Source organism: Pseudophryne corroboree, chromosome 8 (assembly GCF_028390025.1).
Source record: "Pseudophryne corroboree isolate aPseCor3 chromosome 8, aPseCor3.hap2, whole genome shotgun sequence".
NCBI classification, from domain to species: domain Eukaryota; kingdom Metazoa; phylum Chordata; class Amphibia; order Anura; family Myobatrachidae; genus Pseudophryne; species Pseudophryne corroboree.
This window is the reverse complement of record NC_086451.1, coordinates 238,318,080-238,336,291: the sequence shown is the minus strand read 5'-3', so window position 1 is coordinate 238,336,291 and position 18,212 is coordinate 238,318,080. Positions and strand designations below refer to the sequence as shown.

Sequence of the window (18,212 nt, the reverse complement as noted above, 5' to 3'; positions counted from 1 at the left end):
CTTGAGGGTCCAAGTATCAGCGTTAACTGTATGGTTTCAGCAGAAGATTGCTGGTTTACAGGATGTACGTACATTTTTTCAAGGAGTAGTACATATTCAACCTCCATTTTTTCCTCCTGCAGCTCCCTGGGATTTGAATTTAGTTCTTAAATTTCTCCAGGGTCCTCTGTTTGAACCACTTGAGAGAGCAGATCTTAAGTGGTTAACGGTTAAAGTTCTTTTTTTACTGGCAATGGCGTCAGCCAGAAGAGTGTCAGATTTAGGAGCGTTATCATGTAAGTCTCCTTTCCTAAGTTTTTTTCCAGATAGCTAGATCTCGTTCTGAGACTGCTCTATCTTCCAAAGGTGGTATCAAAGTTTCACCTGAATGAAGAGATTGTAGTCCCAGCTTTTCAGGTATCGGGACTATCTGCGGGAGAAGCGTCGCTGGACGTGGTCCGGGCTTTAAGAATCTACATAGATCGTACTAGTGCCATCAGGAAAACAGATTCTCTCTTCATCCTCTACGGATTCCATAGAAGAGGATGGCCTGCTAGTAAACAGACGCTGGCGAGATGGCTCCGAATGGTAATATCAGAAGCTGCTTCTCATGCAGATCTCCCTATGCCGGCTTATGTCTCTGCACACTCTACACTTAAGGTAGGTCCTTCTTGGGCAGCACAACAGGGTGCTTCAGCAGAACAGATATGTAAGGCAGCCACATGGTCTTCCATAAACACATTCATTAGACATTATGCCTTGGATACTTTTGCCTCTCATGATGCAGACTTCGGGCGAAAGGTCCTCTTGTGTAATCAGGAGCGTCCCCACCACTAGAATGGCTTTGGGAATCCTAATGTTATCCTGTGGATAATCCTGTGGACCCAGCCAGAGAAATATACGTTATGGTAAGAACTTACCGTTGATAACGTGATTTCTCTTATGTCCACAGGGATCCCACCCTGACGCATCTGATTTGAGGATCTAGACAATCACTAAAACCTCTTCCTTCTTGTATGGAAGGGTGTGCATGTGTGTTATCGCCTAAACAGGTCTCTGCCTGATGTTCCTGCTAAAATCGCTGTGGAAAGAACTGATCTGACTGAGTCAGTGGGCGGGACTATATAATGGAGGCCCCAATGCATCCTGGGAGGCCAGAAAGCTCGTGACCGTGTTGGTGCCATTTTCGCTGTCGCTCGACAATATTCCAATGTTATCCTGTGGATACCTGTGGACAAAAGAGAAATCACGTTATCAACGGTAAGTTCTTACCATAACGTATATTTTCTTATAGATTGTGGTTCCGGCATTACCAGGGAAAGCATTGAAGAGACAGCTCCCATTCAGAGGAGATGAAGGCATTTTTGAAGAGTCTTTCATTGAAGAACGACAGCAAGGACTGGAGCAGTTTATTAACAAGTAAAAAATATATATTTTCACATCTGTTATACTGTATAAATCATGTTTACTAATTTATTGTAATTGCGGTATCATCCAGGTACAGGCTAGAGGGGGAATGGACCCTCTTACTGTAAGTCGATCATTAATACACAACTGTTACTGTTGTGTCTGCAGGGAAATGTGATGCCATAGTCTGTCAGCAGCGGGAGCTGAATCGCCTTTAAATGCAATCTGCATGCAGTCCTGCACAATAAACTTTGTACTCTGGATATGATTATTTGCTGACTCAGAGCTCAAGAGGACTTATGACTTCAAGATAAAAATGTCTGTTCAACCCATTCATATCGCCCCTACAAGTGTCCTGCTCTGCTGTTTGCTTTCACATCAGACTATGTAAACAGCTGTTTCTAATAGTGATACTGTAACAGCAATCTGCAGGAGAGTTGGGTGTGGCCTGCAAGTCACCAGATGAGCCCCATTGGTGAATACTCCACAGGGGTGTAGTACGGTATGCTGGCGCTCGGGCTCCCGGCGACCAGCATACCGGCGCCGGGAGCCCGTCCGCCGGCATACCGACAGTGTGGCGAGCGCTAAGGAGCCCCTTGCGGGCTCGCTGCGCTCGCCACGCTGCGGGCACGGTGGCGCGCTATGCGCACCACACTATTTTATTCTCCCTCCAGGGGGGTCGTGGGCCCCCATGAGGGAGAATAGCTGTCGGTATGCCGGGTGTCGGGATTCCGGCGCCGGTATAATGTGCGCCGGGATCCCGACATTCGGCATACTGAAGACCACCCCTCCCCAGATATATAATTGAAATGAAGCACACACGTGCCAAGATTATATTAAACATATATGGTGATCCTAAATATATTAAATTACAGAATAAGTGTAGTCGTTTCTTTTCTTAGTGACATGGTAACGATAAAGGGAGAAGCCATGGTTATGATTTTCTCCTGTATTAGTGTTTTTGTTTTTTGTTTTTGTTTAAAAAAAAAAAAAAAAGCATTCAGTTTTGTGAATAGATAATAGGTGAGATGTATCAAAGATTGCATAAAATGTGATCCATTCCGACTTTCGTGTACTCACTGGCAATCAGTCCGCAAGGATACATCACTATAATCTTTCATTTTCTCCAGTAAATTGCCGTCACTTCTGGTTTCTGGACCCGGCAGATGTAATGCATGGGTGCTGCAAGTATGAAGATGGATTAGAAAAATGTTTGCATCCAATAGTCTTCAGTGGCTAAAGCCATGAAAAGACTAACCTTTTTGGAGCATGATTCATATGGACAGGTTGCAGTCACCACAGAAACCTATGGGGGCTGCTCTATGACATTAAAACAGGGTCACAGGAGATATCTCTAGTAGATCCATGATCATACATATGGGGTGGGTACCATAACTGATGTGGAAACCCTCTGAAAATGGCGACTAGATGTTTGTGTTTCTCACTGATTTGCAAACAGAAGGAATTTTCACTAACTCAAGATCCATAGAATGAAGTGTGGTTCTTTATCAGAATAGCGTTTACATGGCAGTATGACACAACCACATGTTTCAGCCAAACCAGGTAGCAGTTTAAATAACATGGCTCCCAAGCAAGCCAGTAAATTGGTTAATTACATTAATTAACAGCGTTCTTCTATCAGCACCTCTGGGTACAGCGGTGTCATTGATTAAATAAACTGAAACTTGGTTATTGCAAAATATCTGTACATGGTCTAAATTAAAACTCGCAGGAAAGTTCAAAGAATATGATGGTAAAATGAACATGCAGCCATAACAAAAACCTGAAGAGCCATCACAGGGAAAATAACAGTGTAATTGTACATATAATGAAACACTACATCCAGCATAAGTGGTGCATACATTGGCATGCTTTCCTGTTTCGGTATGGTGTAAAGAACATAGTTTAACCTCTATGCATGGTGTGACCTATAGAAGTACTGAGTGTAGCAGAAAATCCTTGGTTACCAAACGCATCTCCCAGCATATCATCCCACACTGGCATCAGGACCTGATGCTACCTGTAAGTAATCCATATACTTCCAGAGCTCCAATTGCTTCCTTCCAATAGTGTGCATGCTCTTGTCTGTAATGGCAGCAGGTGCATTCAGGTATGTAGCCACGGCAGTGCACTGTTTATTATAATTAGCCTGAGGACGAGTTGATCAAAACTATGCATTTCCTTTGTTTTGAATAACCATTAAAATAAAGGCCCATACACACTTGACGATGCACACGTCGTTAACGACTTCCCTTGAACTTCCCTTGAACAGCTGAGCAAACGACATTAGCATACACACTACCAACGACCAAAGACCATTCATCGTTGAAGCATCCAAGCTGAACAGTTTATTAAAATAATGAGCTGGGAACAGGGCTGGTGAACAGTGGCTTGGTTGTTGGTCGTTCTCACCATACACATTCAATGACGTCTCTGGTTGGTAACAACCATAGTGGAAATTGAGCATACATGCTCCACAGATAAGCGAGGGTCGTTAACGTCCCGCGGGGCCGCGCATCGGTGGTTGTCTGATGCATACACACTTGACGATATAATGAGCGACGTCGTTGATGAGGGCTGAAATGAACGACGTCGCTCATTTTATCGTCAAGTGTGTATGGGCCTTAAGTCCTTTTTTTTTTTTTCTTCTTCCTTTTAACAGTGTCCCTATCTTAAAATAAAGTATGATTTTGGAGAGCATGACACCTGCTTGTTTTTGAGGCATTACAACCCTAATGCTGAATCAGGAAATGTTATGGAACTTTATAAAATAAGGAATAATATTTAATTATGTAAATGTCTTAGATTTCCTAAATGTGTAAGTTTTTTTGCAGTGAAGTATTTTTTGTGAAAGCTGTACATTTTCTTTACACTTATAATAATAATAATAATAATAATAATTTTATTTATATAGCGCTCTTTCTCCCATAGGACTCAAGGCGCTTAACAGATACATAGCATAATATAGTACAGAAAATAATGAAGTACATTTTCATAAAATACAGAAGCATGAAGATACTAAAAGGGACAATTATGGGAATGCTTGAGTAAACAGAAAAGTCTTGAGTCTACTTTTGAAGGATTCTATAGTTGGGGCCTCTCGCACTGTGCGGGGAAGTGAGTTCCATAGAGTCGGAGCCGCATGACTAAAAGCTCGACCCCCAGATGAATTACGGTAGATTCTAGGTACTGCTAAAAGTCCTTCATCTACAGATCGCAGTAATCGAGTGGGGCAGTATGGGGTCAGAAGCTGTTTGAGGTACCTTGGGCCTTGGTCATGTAATGCTTTGAAACTCAGTAAGCCAATCTTGAAGATGATTCGCCATCGTACAGGCAGCCAGTGAAGGGAGTAGAGGATGGGTGTTATGTGGCTAGAACGGGGCTGGTTGGTTAATAGCCTGGCAGCTGTGTTTTGCACCAGCTGTAAGCGCTGCAATTCTTTTGCTGGGAGACCAAGGTAGAGGGCATTACAGTAGTCTAAACGAGATGATACAAATGCATGTATGACTTTTGGCATATCATCTGAGGGAATTAAGTGCTTGATTCTGGCTATGTTCCTCAGGTGAAAGAATGAGGATTTGATTGTGGCTGATATCTGATGTTTAAGTGTCAAGCCACCATCCAGGACAACGCCAAGATTCCGCACACGATCACTGGTCTGTAATTCTGAATCCCCGAGTGTAAGTCCAGTTGGTTGGCTATGCTGCAGTCTTGTCCTTTGATGTTGCGGTCGTATCATAAGGACCTCTGTTTTATCCGGGTTCAGTCGCAGCCAGCTGGCGCTCATCCACTCCTGTAGTTCAGCTAGACAGCCATTAAGGGTTGCTATTGGGTTATCAGTGCCCGGAGCAAAGGACAAGTACAGTTGTGTATCATCTGCATAGCAGTGGTAGACCAGGCCATGGCGCCTGATTATTTCGCCCAATGGGAGCATGTATACTGCAAAAAGCATGGGGGATAGTATAGAACCTTGTGGGACACCACATGACAATGACACTGGTGGTGATGAGTATAATCCAGATGATACTCTCTGTGACCTGCCTGTGAGAAATGATTTGAACCATCTTAGGACTGTGCCATCCAGACCACAGAAATGTATCAGTCGCTCAATCAGAAGCCCATGGTCCACGGTATCAAATGCTGCCGAGAGATCCAGAAGGATTAATATTGAACAGTCACCTCTGTCTTTTGCCATCAGCAGATCATTTAACACACACACCAGGGCTGTTTCAGTGCTATGTCTTCTCCTGAATCCTGATTGAAATGGATCATAAATATCATGGGTTGTCAGGCGGGTTTCCAGTTGATTTGCAACGACTTTCTCAATAACCTTTCCTAGGAAAGGAAGGTTTGATACCGGTCTGTAGTTGGTCATGCAGTCGGGATCTAAATTAGGTTTTTTAAGAAGCGGTCTAACAATTGCTTCCTTTAGGGGTCCAGGAAAAATGCCTGTCTGCAAAGAGCATTGAACAATTTTTGTAAAGACAGGACCAATTATATCCATACAACCTATTAGAAGCTTGGTTGATGCTGGGTCCAGATCACAGGTGGTGGGACGCAAAATCCGAGCAATTTCAGCAGTGTCCTTTACATCCACTGGATCAAAGCTGGTCCATGAAGGCAGGTAGCTTATTTTGGCGGGCTTTGTAGTTTGGCACTCCTTTGATGGCACTGTGGAGATTCCAGCCCGGATGGTGGATATTTTATCTGCAAAGAAGTTTGCAAACTCGTTGCATCTTGCCTGGGAGAGGGTCTCATCAGTCTGCAGGCATGCTGGCTTGCAAAGCATCTCCACTGTGCGGAAAAGTTGAGCTGGCCTATTGTTTGCTGCTGTGATCTCATTTGACAGGAACTGTGCTTTCTTACGAGTGATTGTCGATTGATATTCTTCGTTATGCTTAATTAGTTTTATTTTGTCATCCACTAGGTTAGTCTTCCTCCATCGTCTTTCCAGTCTACGCCCCCTTTTCTTGAGCTCACTAACACTGTTGTCAAACCATGGAGCTTGACGTTGTGGTTTACGAGGTCTTAAACGCACAGGGGCGATAATATCAATTGCAGCCATAACATCCCTATTATAATAACGGACTAGGGAACAGGGATCTTCACAGGCACCCTGTATAGCAGAGAGATCCAGATTTGCTGCAAGAGCCTGGGGAGTCATACCCCTCCTTGGACGATACCTGGTCAACTCCACGGGCAGAGATCTTATTTGAGGGGTTGCAACTGAGAACCAGAGGGAGTAGTGGTCTGACCAGATGACTGGGTTTATTTTTAGGTCAGTGACCTCTAATCCAATCTGAAAGACGAGGTCGAGAGTGTGACCACTTTTATGTGTGGCAGAGGGAATGACCTGTGTGAAGCCCAGACCATTCATTGTGCACAGGAGGTCTTGGCCAAGGCGTGAGAGCTCATCATCCACCCATGCATTGAAATCCCCGAGGATGAGCCATCTTTGATGTTCCAGAACCAGGCCAGCAACAGTGTCTGCAATTTCTTGTAGAAATATATTTCCATCTCCAGGTGGCCGGTAAATAAGAAGTAGTCTGAAACCTAATCCTGTCGAACTCCGGGCAGCAATGCACTCAAATGAGCGAGTAGTTTCAATAGGGTGGACCCTAAGTTTAAGTTCTTTTTTGAAGCAGATAGCCACCCCGCCACCCCTGCGGTCCAGTCTTGGGTTGTGGATGACAGAGTAGTTTGTTGGGACTGCAGCCTCCAATATAGGTGCTGCATTTTCATCTAGCCAGGTCTCTGTAATACAGGCTAGATCTGCAGATTCAATAAGGTCAGCAATTGTTGCAGTCTTGTTTCTTATAGATCTGGCATTACAAAGGACTGACCTGATTGGGCATACCAGAGGGCCTTCAGTTTTCTTTATGTTAAGTGCAGGAGCTCTGGGTATGGGGGTCACAAAGTGAGAGTAGACAGTTCTGTCCTTCCAAACACAGAGCCGTCTTTTGGGTATCACTTCTATTTGATTGTTCTTTGAGTATGGGGGTGAGCAGGTGGTCAAAGGACTTAGATGGTTACCGGGGGAAATACATTTCCGGCCTGCTCGCTTCCCACGAATGCGCCTGTGTTTTCTTTTTAAAATGCCATGGGATTGGAGAATAGAAGCCTGTGATGGTGTGATAGGAACTGCAGAGCGTGGTGGGCGGAGTGAAAGAATGAAGCTGGAGCAATACGTATACATTTGGTCATCAATGACAGATTACTATAAATTTGAACTGCATATGATGATGAGAGAGGGAGAGAAAGCAGTGTTTGTTTTTTGTTTTTTTGTTTTTCCTTTTTGTGTTTTGTTTTCCCCCAATTCGGTATGTGATCCAAAATTATAATGGGATTATGAACAAAGTTATTGCTATAACCTATTGGGTGTATTTGAAGCAAGTGATAAATAAAATAACTGCTGATTTAGTCAATTATCCTAGGATAGGCAGCCTTTTGAAAAGGTGTTAGAAGCCAATTCCTACTGTGTAGGTGTGAAAAGTCTCAGTGTGAGAGGCCTTTGAAGTAGATTTTTTTTTTTTTTTGTGGGGGTAGAAGTGATAACATGTCCTGGAAATGGATCCTGATTTTAAACAGTGAGCCTTCAGCAATTCAGAGCCTGAATATACTGATATTAGTAGATTAATGCAATAAGTCAGTTATTTGTAGCTCAGAGAACAGATGTGGATGATGTCTAAGTGAGGGGCTGGATGTAGCCAAAGTTAGGTTGTAATCCACAGTACCTTATCTGGGTAATGTCCAATGCAAGACTACTTTCTTGTAATGTCTGTGTACCGAACCTGATAGCAATATTGAAACTACGTTTTTAAGAAACGTGTTCTACCATCAATTTATAAAGCAAAATAAGTATGCAGTTTTGCATTCAAATGAATGAATTGGACCCTTGTGGTATTAACTTACCTAACCTGGTATAAAGTCCTTGTTTTAGCAGATGAGTACTTCAGTTGTTACCACGTTTTGTGTAGTATGTGTCCCTTTTATACATTTATTTAGTTGAAATAAATGCTGATAGTTCTTAATGGTAGATATGCTGACCATAGTATTGTATTAGTTTGTGATTTGGTAGTTTGTAGTAATTGTGTACACATGTCCATTTGTAATGTATGCTATCTTCTTCCCTTTCAGGATCGCCGGACATCCCCTTGCACAGAATGAACGATGCCTGCATATGTTCTTGCAGGATGAGACAATTGATAGGAATTATGTGCCAGGCAAAGTGCGCCAATGAGAGCTCTAGTCAAATCCTTCCCCTCCGCTCCCTCACACACAGCATTGCCTGCTAAATTACATTTATTTTTACACTATATTTCCACTTGTCCCCTGTCTTCAAGACCCCCGGTGTCATCCATGAGTCCATCCTGTGTTTTTGTTTTTTAATTTGTCTGCATCACTACCTCCCCCCACCTCTGAATGCTGCAGCTAGTAGAATTTAGCAAGCCTGTTCATTCCCATCCTCTCCCTTATCTGGGTTAGGGAGTGATGCAACCTGGCCTTTATCTTCCAAATTGCTAGCTCTGAATAGCTCCGAGATGCTAGTTATACTGACTTAGAGATAAGTGGTTTCCCTTCCTAGCATCATTCTCTAAGGTGACTGTTCAGAGCAACCTTCATGAAAAATACTTTTGTTCTAGTGAACGTTCATACATGCCCTGGAGTGCTATTTCAAGTGGAGTACTTGTTATCCCTTACTTGTCCATGACTTGCTGTGTCCCAGGTCTTGGAGTGACTAAGCAAGTATGCACTCCCCTGCTCCTTCCATACCCACTACCCACCCTCTCTGTATTATCACTACAAGTGTGCTGTTTATTTGAAGTCCTCAGATAATGTATAGGCATCTGTCTGCTGCACAGCCAAAAATGTGTATTCTCTGATATGTAAATGGTTATAACAGATCACCACATCCACTCCAATTGAATCCAGTTCCAGCGCAAAATGCATCACTACATTGAAGATCAGAAGTAACACGGTCTGTGTGGACTTGCCGCTCAGTATTTGTGTCTACTGCAGATAACTGTAGTGACTGAGTGCTCCAAACAAAGTGAAATAAGCGAATATAAGAGCTTCAAGCATTGTTTCTGACTATGGAGAACTTAGCTAGTACTATACACTGGCCTCTAGAGAATGGGGGTCTCTGGTCACTGGTCAGCTCTGGAAATGTAGGGAATGAAGGACATGACCATTAACAGCATTTCGTTTGTTTTGCTACATATATATATATATATATATGGTTAGCCCTTGTGGTTGGTTGGGAGGGAGAAGCTTATTTAATAATGATCCGCTTTCGGGGGCAGTGGGCATAGTAGCTATTGTTAAATGAGAGGCTGTCATGTGACCTGTATGGGCTGACCAGTTATTACACTCAGACCTGGGCTTATGAGCATCTTTGCTGCTTGTGTCCTTGTGCTGGAGACCATGTCTGTGTATATAAATATCTATATCTGACATTTGGTCTGAGAGTCGTCAATGTGTAACTTCATGTAGTCCAGCTACAGGCTGACGCATAGAGGAAAATCATACTTGTTTGATGCATTTAGTCTGGAAAGCTTAATTTTTTTGTTTAAAGGAAATGTACTCGCCACATTTTTCAAAATGTTATTTCTACCTCCTAATCGCTTTTTAATGAACATCATCGAGTTGGAACTGGACGGAAGTTTTCCTACAAGAACCATTGTAAGTTCTGCTTTTACACAAACATCTTGATGTGCTGCTCCAATTTCAGAATCAACTTTATTGGATAGGTACACTGCATAGGTATAACAATTTGATTGTAACCAAAGGACAAGCAGGTTTAACTAGTCACATATACTGTGGGAGAACACTGGTCCAGTATGATCGTGCTGATCCAAGTATTCACTACTTTTTCTCTGACGTCCTAGTGGATGCTGGGGACTCCGTAAGGACCATGGGGAATAGACGGGCTCCGCAGGAGACTGGGCACTCTAAAGAAAGATTTAGGACTATCTGGTGTGCACTGGCTCCTCACCCTATGACCCTCCTCCAAGCCTCAGTTAGATTTCTGTGCCCGGCTGAGCTGGATGCACACTAGGGGCTCTCCTGAGCTCCTAGGAAGAAAGTGTTTGTTAGGTTTTTTATTTTCAGTGAGACCTGCTGGCAACAGGCTCACTGCATCGAGGGACTAAGGGGAGAAGAAGCGAACCTACCTAAGTGGTGGTAGCTTGGGCTTCTTAGGCTACTGGACACCATTAGCTCCAGAGGGATCGAACACAGGACCCGACCTCGTCGTCCGTTCCCGGAGCCGCGCCGCCGTCCCCCTTACAGAGCCAGAAGCAAGAAGGTGGTCCGGAAAATCGGCGGCTGAAGACTTCTGTCTTCTCCAAGGTAGCGCACAGCACTGCAGCTGTGCGCCATTGCTCCTCATGCACACCACACACTTCGGTCACTGATGGGTGCAGGGCGCTGGCGGGGGGCGCTCTGAGCAGCAATACTGACACTTTGACTGGCACCATATATAGCCCCAGAGGCTATATAGGTGATTTTTAACCCCTGCCAGAATCCATAAAAATGCGGGAGAAAGTCTGCGAAAAAGGGGCGGAGCTATCTCCTTCAGCACACTGGCGCCATTTTTCCCTCACAGCTCCGTTGGAGGGAAGCTCCCTGGCTCTCCCCTGCAGTCAATACTACAGAAAGGGTTAAAAAGAGAGGGGGGGCACAATTTAGGCGCAGTATACAATATATATAGGCAGCTATAAGGGAAAACGCTCTTTATATGTGATATCCCTGTGATATATAGCGCCCTGGTGTGTGCTGGCATACTCTCCCTCTGTCTCCCCAAAGGGCTTTGTGGGGTCCTGTCCTCTGTCAGAGCATTCCCTGTGTGTGTGCTGTGTGTCGGTACGGCTGTGTCGACATGTATGAGGAGGATAATGATGTGGAGGCGGAGCGAATGCCTGTAAATGTGATGTCACCCCCTGCGGGATCGACACCGGTGTGGTTGGACTTATGGAAGGATTACGTGAAAGTGTCAACTCCTTACACAAAAGGTCGACGACACAGAACAGCCGGCTACTCAGCTTGTGCCTGTTCCAGCGTCTCAAATGTCATGGGGGGCTCTAAAAACGCCCGCTACCTCAGATGGCAGAAACAGATGTCGACACGGATACCGACTCCAGTGTCGACGACGATGAGACTAGTGTACCCTCCAAATAGGTCCACCCGTTACATGATTGAGGCAATGAAAAATGTATTACACATTTATGATAATACCCCAGGTACCACATAAAAGGGTATTATGTTTGGTGAGAGAAAACTACCAGTAGTTTTTCCTGCATCTGAGAAATTAAATGAGGTGTGTGAGGAAGCGTGGTCTTCCCCCGGTAAGAAATTGATGATTTCTAAACGGTAATTGGCAGCGTACCCTTTCCCGCCAGAGGAAATGTCACGTTGGGAAACACCCCATAGGGTAGATACAGCGCTTACACGCTTATCAGAAAAGGTGGCACTACCGTCTCCGGATACGGCCGCCCTGAAGGAACCTGCTGATAAAAAGCAGGGGGTTACCCTGAAAGATATAGTCACACACTCAGGCATTATATTGCGACCAGCCATTGCTTCGGCATGGATGTGCAGTGCTCCCGCTGCGTGGTCAGATTCCCTGTCGGAAAATTACTATGGATAGGGACAATATTTTGCTGACAATAGAGCATATAAAAGACGTGGTCTTATACATGCGTGATGCACAGAGGGATATTTGCCGGCTGGCATTAAAAATAAGCGCTAGGTCCATTGCCGCCAGACGGGGGTTATGGACTCGGCAATGGTCAGGCGATGCCGACTCGAATCGGCACATGGAAGTTTTGCCCTATAAGGGGGTAAAACTGTTTGGGGATGGTCTTTCAGACCTCGTTTCCACAGCTACTGCTGGGAAATCGACTTTTTTGCCACAGGCTACCCCACAACAAAAGAAAGCACTGTATCATCAAGTACAGTCCTTTCGGCCCCAGAAAAGCAAGAGGGCTAGAGGCTCATCCTTTCTGCCGAGAGGCAAAGGTAGAGGAAAAAGCTGCAGCACACAGCTAGTTCCCAAGAGCAGAAGTCCTCCCTGCGTCCGGTAAGTCCACAGCATGACGCTGGGGCTGCTCAGGCGGACCCGGGTACGGTGGGGGCCCGTCTCAGAAATTTCAGTGCCCAGTGGGCTCTCTCACATGGATCCCTGGGTCCTTCAAGTAGTATCTCAGGGGTACAGGCTGGAGTTCGAGACGTTCTTCCCCCCGCCGTTTCCTAAAATCTGCCTTACCGGCACCTCCCTCTGCCAGGGAGGCAGTGTTGGTGGCTATTCAACACTATAATCACAACAAGTGATTGTCAAGGTGCCCCTCCTTCAGCAAGGAAGGGGTTACTATTCCACAATGGTTGTGGTACCGAAACAGAACGGTTCGGTGAGACCCATCTTAAAATTAAAATACTTGAACTTTTATATCAGAAGATTCAAGTTCAAGATGGAATCGCTCAGGGCGGTTATTACGAGCCTGGACGAGGGGGATTACAGGGTCTCCCTGGACATCAAGGATGCGTACCTGCATGTCCCCATTTACCCTCCTCACCAGGAGTACCTCAGATGTGTGGTACAGGACTGTCACTATCCGTTCCAGACGCTGCCGTTGGAGTTGTCCACGGCACCGAAGGTCTTTACCAAGGTAATGGCCGAAATGATGATACTCCTTCGCAAGAAGGAAGTTTTTATTATCCCGTACTTGGACGATCTCCTGATAAAGGCGGGGTCCAAAGAACAGTTGGTAGTGGGGGTAGCACTCTCTCGGGAAGTGCTACAACAGCACGACTGGATTATCAATATTCCAAAGTCACAGCTGGTCCCGACGACACGTCTTCTGTTCCTGGGAATGATTCTGGACACAGACCAGAAAAGAGTGTTTCTTCCAGTGGAAGCACACGAGTCCTGGAAAAAATGGTAGCTTCGTACGAAGCATAATTCCATTCGGAAGGTTCCACGTAAGGACATTCCAGTGGGACAAATGGTCCGGGTCCCATCTACAGATACAACAGCGGATAACCCTGTCGGCAAGAAACAGGTTGTCGCTGCTGTGGTGGCTGCAGAGGGCTAATCTACTAGAGGGCCGCAGATTCGGAATACAGGACTGGGTCCTGGTGACCACGGAGGCCAGCCTTCGGGGCTGGGGTGCAGTCACACAGGGAAGAAATTTCCAAGGAGATTTCGCTTCACATAAATATTCTGGAGCTAAGGGCCATTTACAATGCCCTATGCCAAGCAAGGCCCCTGCTTCAGAACCAGCCAGTACTGATCCAATCAGACAATATCACGGCGGTCGCCATGTAAACAGACAGGGCGGCACAAGAAGCAGGATGGCGATGGCAGAAGCCACAAGGATTCTCCGATGGGCGACCTACACCCGGGAGAATGGGGACTTCTTCCAGAAGTTTTCCAAATGCGGGTAAACCGTTGGGAATGACCACGGGTGGACATGATGGCGTCCCGCCTCAACAAAAAGTTGAAAAGATATTGCGCCAGGTCAAGGGACCCTCAGGCGATCGCTGTGGACGCTCTAGTGACACCGTGGGTGTACCAGTCGGTTTATGTGTTTCCTCCTCTACCTCTCATACCCAAGGTACTGAGAATAATAAGAATGCGAGGAGTGAAAACCATACTCGTGGTTCCGGATTGGCCAAGAAGAGCTTGGTACCCGGAACTTCAAGAGATGCTGGCAGAGGACCCTTGGCCTCTGCCGCTCAGACAAGACCTGCTGCAGCAGGGACCCTGTCTGTTCCAAGACTTACCGCGGCTGCGTTTGACGGCATGGCGGTTGAACACCGGATCCTAAAGGAAAAGGGTATTCCGGAGGAAGTCATCCCTACCCTGATCAAAGCCAGGAAGGATGTCACCGCAAGACATTATTACCGCATTTGGCGGAAATATGTTGCTTGGTGTGAGGCCATGAAGGCCCCAAAGGAGGAATTTCAACTGGGTCGATTCCTACACTTCCTGCAAGCAGGGGTGACGTTGAGCCTCAAATTGGGGTCCATCAAGGTCCAGTTTTCGGCTCTGTCGATTTTCTTCCAGAAAGAACTGGCTTCACTGCCTGAAGTTCAGACTTTTGTCAAAGGAGTTCTGCATATTCAGCCTCCTTTTGTGCCCCCAGTGGCACCTTGGGATCTCAATGTGGTTTTGGCATTCCTGAAATCACATTGGTTCGAACCACTTAAGACTGTGGAATTAAAATATCTCACGTGGAAAGTGGTCATACTGTTGGCCCTGGCTTCGGCCAGGCGGGTTTCAGAATTGGCGGCTTTGTCTTGAAAAAGCCCTTATCTGATTTTCCAGATGGATAGGGCAGAATTGAGGACTCGTCCTCAGTTTCTCCCGAAGGTGGTCTCTGCTTTTCACTTGAACCAACCTATTGTGGTGCCTGCGGCTACTAGGGACTTGGAGGATTCCAAGTTGCTGGACGTAGTCAGGGCCCTGAAAATGTATGTTTCCAGGACGGCTGGAGTCAGAAAAACTGACTCGCTGTTTATCCTGTATGCACCCAACAAGCTGGGTGCTCCTGCTTCTAAGCAGTCTATTGCTCGCTGGATTTGTAGCACTATTCAGCTGGCGCATTCTGCGGTAGGATTACCGCAGCCTAAATCAATAAAAGCCCATTCCACAAGGACGGTGGGCTCATCTTGGGCGGCTGCCCGAGGGGTCTCGGCTTTACAACTTTGCCGAGCAGCTACTTGGTCAGGGGCAAACACGTTTGCTAAATTCTACAAATTTGATTCCCTGGCTGAGGAGGACCTGGAGTTCTCTCATTCGGTGCTGCAGAGTCATCCGCACTCTCCCGCCCGTTTGGGAGCTTTGGTATAATCCCCATGGTCCTTACGGAGTCCCCAGCATCCACTAGGACGTCAGAGAAAATAAGATTTTACTCACCGGTAAATCTATTTCTCGTAGTCCGTAGTGGATGCTGGGCGCCCATCCCAAGTGCGGATTGTCTGCAATACTTGTACATAGTTATTGTTACAAAAATCGGGTTTTTGTTGTGAGCCATCTCTTCAGAGGCTCCAATTGTTATCATACTGTTAACCGGGGTTCCTAGCACGTGTGATTGGTGTGGCTGGTATGAGTCTTACCCGGGATCAAAATCCTTCCTTATTGTGTCAGCTCTTCCGGGCACAGTTCCTAACTGAGGCTTGGAGGAGGGTCATAAGGGGAGGAGCCAGTGCACACCAGATAGTCCTAAATCTTTCTTTAGAGTGCCCAGTCTCCTGCGGAGCCCGTCTATTCCCCATGGTCCTTACGGAGTCCCCAGCATCCACTACGGACTACGAGAAATAGATTTACCGGTGAGTAAAATCTTATTTTCTCTTACGTCCTAGAGGATACTGGGGTTCCATTTTGTACCATGGGGTATAGACTGGTTCACTAGGAGCCATGGGCACTAAGAATTTGATATTGTGGTCTGGGTCCCTCTATGCCCCTCCTACCAGACTCAGTTTAGAAAATGTGCCCGGAGGAGCCAGTCACGCTTATGGAAGCTCCTGAAGAGTTTTCTGCATTTATTTTATATGTTTATTTTCAGGCAGGACTGGATGGCACCAGCCTGCCTGCATCGTGTGACTTAGGAGGGGGACGGCCCAACCTCTTGAAGGGTTAATGGTCCTGTTCCCTGCTGACAGGACACTGAGCTCCTGAGGGAACTATTCGCAAGCCCCATCACGGCGAGCGTACATTCCCGCAGCACGCCGCCACCCCTAGCAGAGCCAGAAAAAAGAAGAGTGGTGAGTACTAAGCCGACGTCCCGGATAGCGAGTCGCCGGCCATTATGGCTGCATGAGGGTACGGAGACGCACGGCTTCTAAACGGGGCAGAATGCATCTCCAGACAGTATACAGCTGCGTTTCTGTACACTGTACACAGTACCCACACTGGCAAAAACAGCCTTAAAACTGTTTTCTCTCCATTTTAAGCACCAGATTCTTCAGCCAATATAAATAAGCGGGAAGACCGCGCGGCATTGAAGGGGCGGGGCCTTCTATGAGCGGATCCACAGCTCACCAGCGCCATTTTCACTCTGCAGTGGACACAGACGCTGACAGGGATGCGCAGCTCCTCTGGAGAGACTCCAGATTACCTCAGTGGTAACGGGGTCATAGCAGGGGGGGGGAGCGATTATTAGTGCACTAAGTCCCCTATCAGGGTACTTAGTCTGCAACCCGGCTAAGCTTGGCATTAGCGATAAGGGCGCGGTGGGGGCTTGCTACAAATAACTGTGTCTTCCTAAAGGGCTCTTTGTGGCTTAATTGTGCTTAACCTTTTCCTGTGTGTGTGTGTGCTGTTACATTTACATTATGTCAGGCAAAGAGTGTGTTTCTTGTATAGCGGAGTGTTCCTCTTCACCAGGGGGCTCACTACTGGGTACTCAGGGCAGTGCACCTTCCCAGAATAGCGGGGCTGAATCGTAGTGGGTTAATTCCATTAAAGGAATGATCTCCAATATTTCTACGAAATTATTGTGCAATGAGAAAGAGATGCAATACTTAAGACAGACTGTGGAGGAGCTTATGAATAGAGTCTCAATCCCTTCCCATTTGTCCGTAAAAACGATCTGTGGCCCATATTCTGCAGTCTGACTCTGACCGGTCAGACATGGAGGAGGGCAATGTAGAGGGGGTTGGGGGGGATGCTACTCTGTCACAGGGAATAGAGGCTATCAGAGATGATCTGCAAATTCCTGATAAGGTGTCAAAGGAGTGTGAGGAATCTTGTTTTCTCTAACGTCCTAGTGGATGCTGGGGACTCCGTAAGGACCATGGGGAATAGACGGGCTCCGCAGGAGACTGGGCACTCTAAGAAAGATTTAGTACTACTGGTGTGCACTGGCTCCTCCCTCTATGCCCCTCCTCCAGACCTCAGTTAGAATCTGTGCCCGGAAGGAGCTGGGTGCATTCTAGTGAGCTCTCCTGAGCTTGCTATTAAGAAAGTATTTTAGTTAGGTTTTTTATTTTCAGAGAGCTTCTGCTGGCAACAGACTCTCTGCTACGTGGTACTGAGGGGAGAGAAGCAAACCTACTAACTGCGGCTAGGTTGCGCTTCTTAGGCTACTGGACACCATTAGCTCCAGAGGGATCGAACACAGGAACTTAACCTTGGTCGTCCGTTCCCGGAGCCGCGCCGCCGTCCCCCTCGCAAAGACAGAAGCCGGCGGGTTGAAGCAAGAAGACGTCAAAATCGGCGGCAGAAGACTCCTGTCTTCATATGAGGTAGCGCACAGCACTGCAGCTGTGCGCCATTGCTCCCACACTAACCCACACACTCCGGTCACTGTAGGGTGCAGGGCGCAGGGGGGGGGCTCCCTGGGCAGCAATTGAGTACCTTCTGGCAAAAAGCAGCATATATACAGCTGGGCACTGTAATATGCATGAGCCCCCGCCATTATTTTTACACAAAATCGTGGGACAGAAGCCCGCCGCTGAGGGGGCGGGGCTTCTTCCTCAGCACTTACCAGCGCCATTTTCTCTCCACAGATCTGCTGAGAGGAAGCTCCCCAGGCTCTCCCCTGCAGAAGCACGATAGAAGAGGGTGACAAAGAGGGTGCCCCCCGCACATAAATATGGCGTAAAAACATATACAGCAGCTACTGGGTTAACACTAAGTTACTGTGTGATTCCTGGGTCATATAGCGCTGGGGTGTGTACTGGCATACTCTCTCTCTCTCTCTCCAAAGGGCCTTGTGGGGGAACTGTCTTCAAATAGAGCATCCCCTGTGTGTGTGGTGTGTCGGTACGTGTGTGTCGACATGTCTGAGGTAAAAGGCTCCCCTAAGGAGGAGATGGAGCAA

At 46.6% G+C, this 18,212-nt stretch overlaps 1 protein-coding gene across 1 annotated transcript in view; it reads left to right on the top strand.

The window, feature by feature from the left end:
- The window catches only part of SNX12 (sorting nexin 12), a 67,993-nt gene extending 58,153 nt beyond the window's left edge, over positions 1 to 9,840 (top strand). The window contains exons 3-4 of the mRNA XM_063937130.1: positions 1,274 to 1,398; positions 8,524 to 9,840. Of these exons, the coding sequence (XP_063793200.1) occupies positions 1,274 to 1,398; positions 8,524 to 8,626 (228 nt within the window). The 3' untranslated portion in view covers positions 8,627 to 9,840. The remainder of the gene's footprint in view (positions 1 to 1,273; positions 1,399 to 8,523) is intronic.
- Positions 9,841 to 18,212: the final 8,372 nt, after the last annotated feature.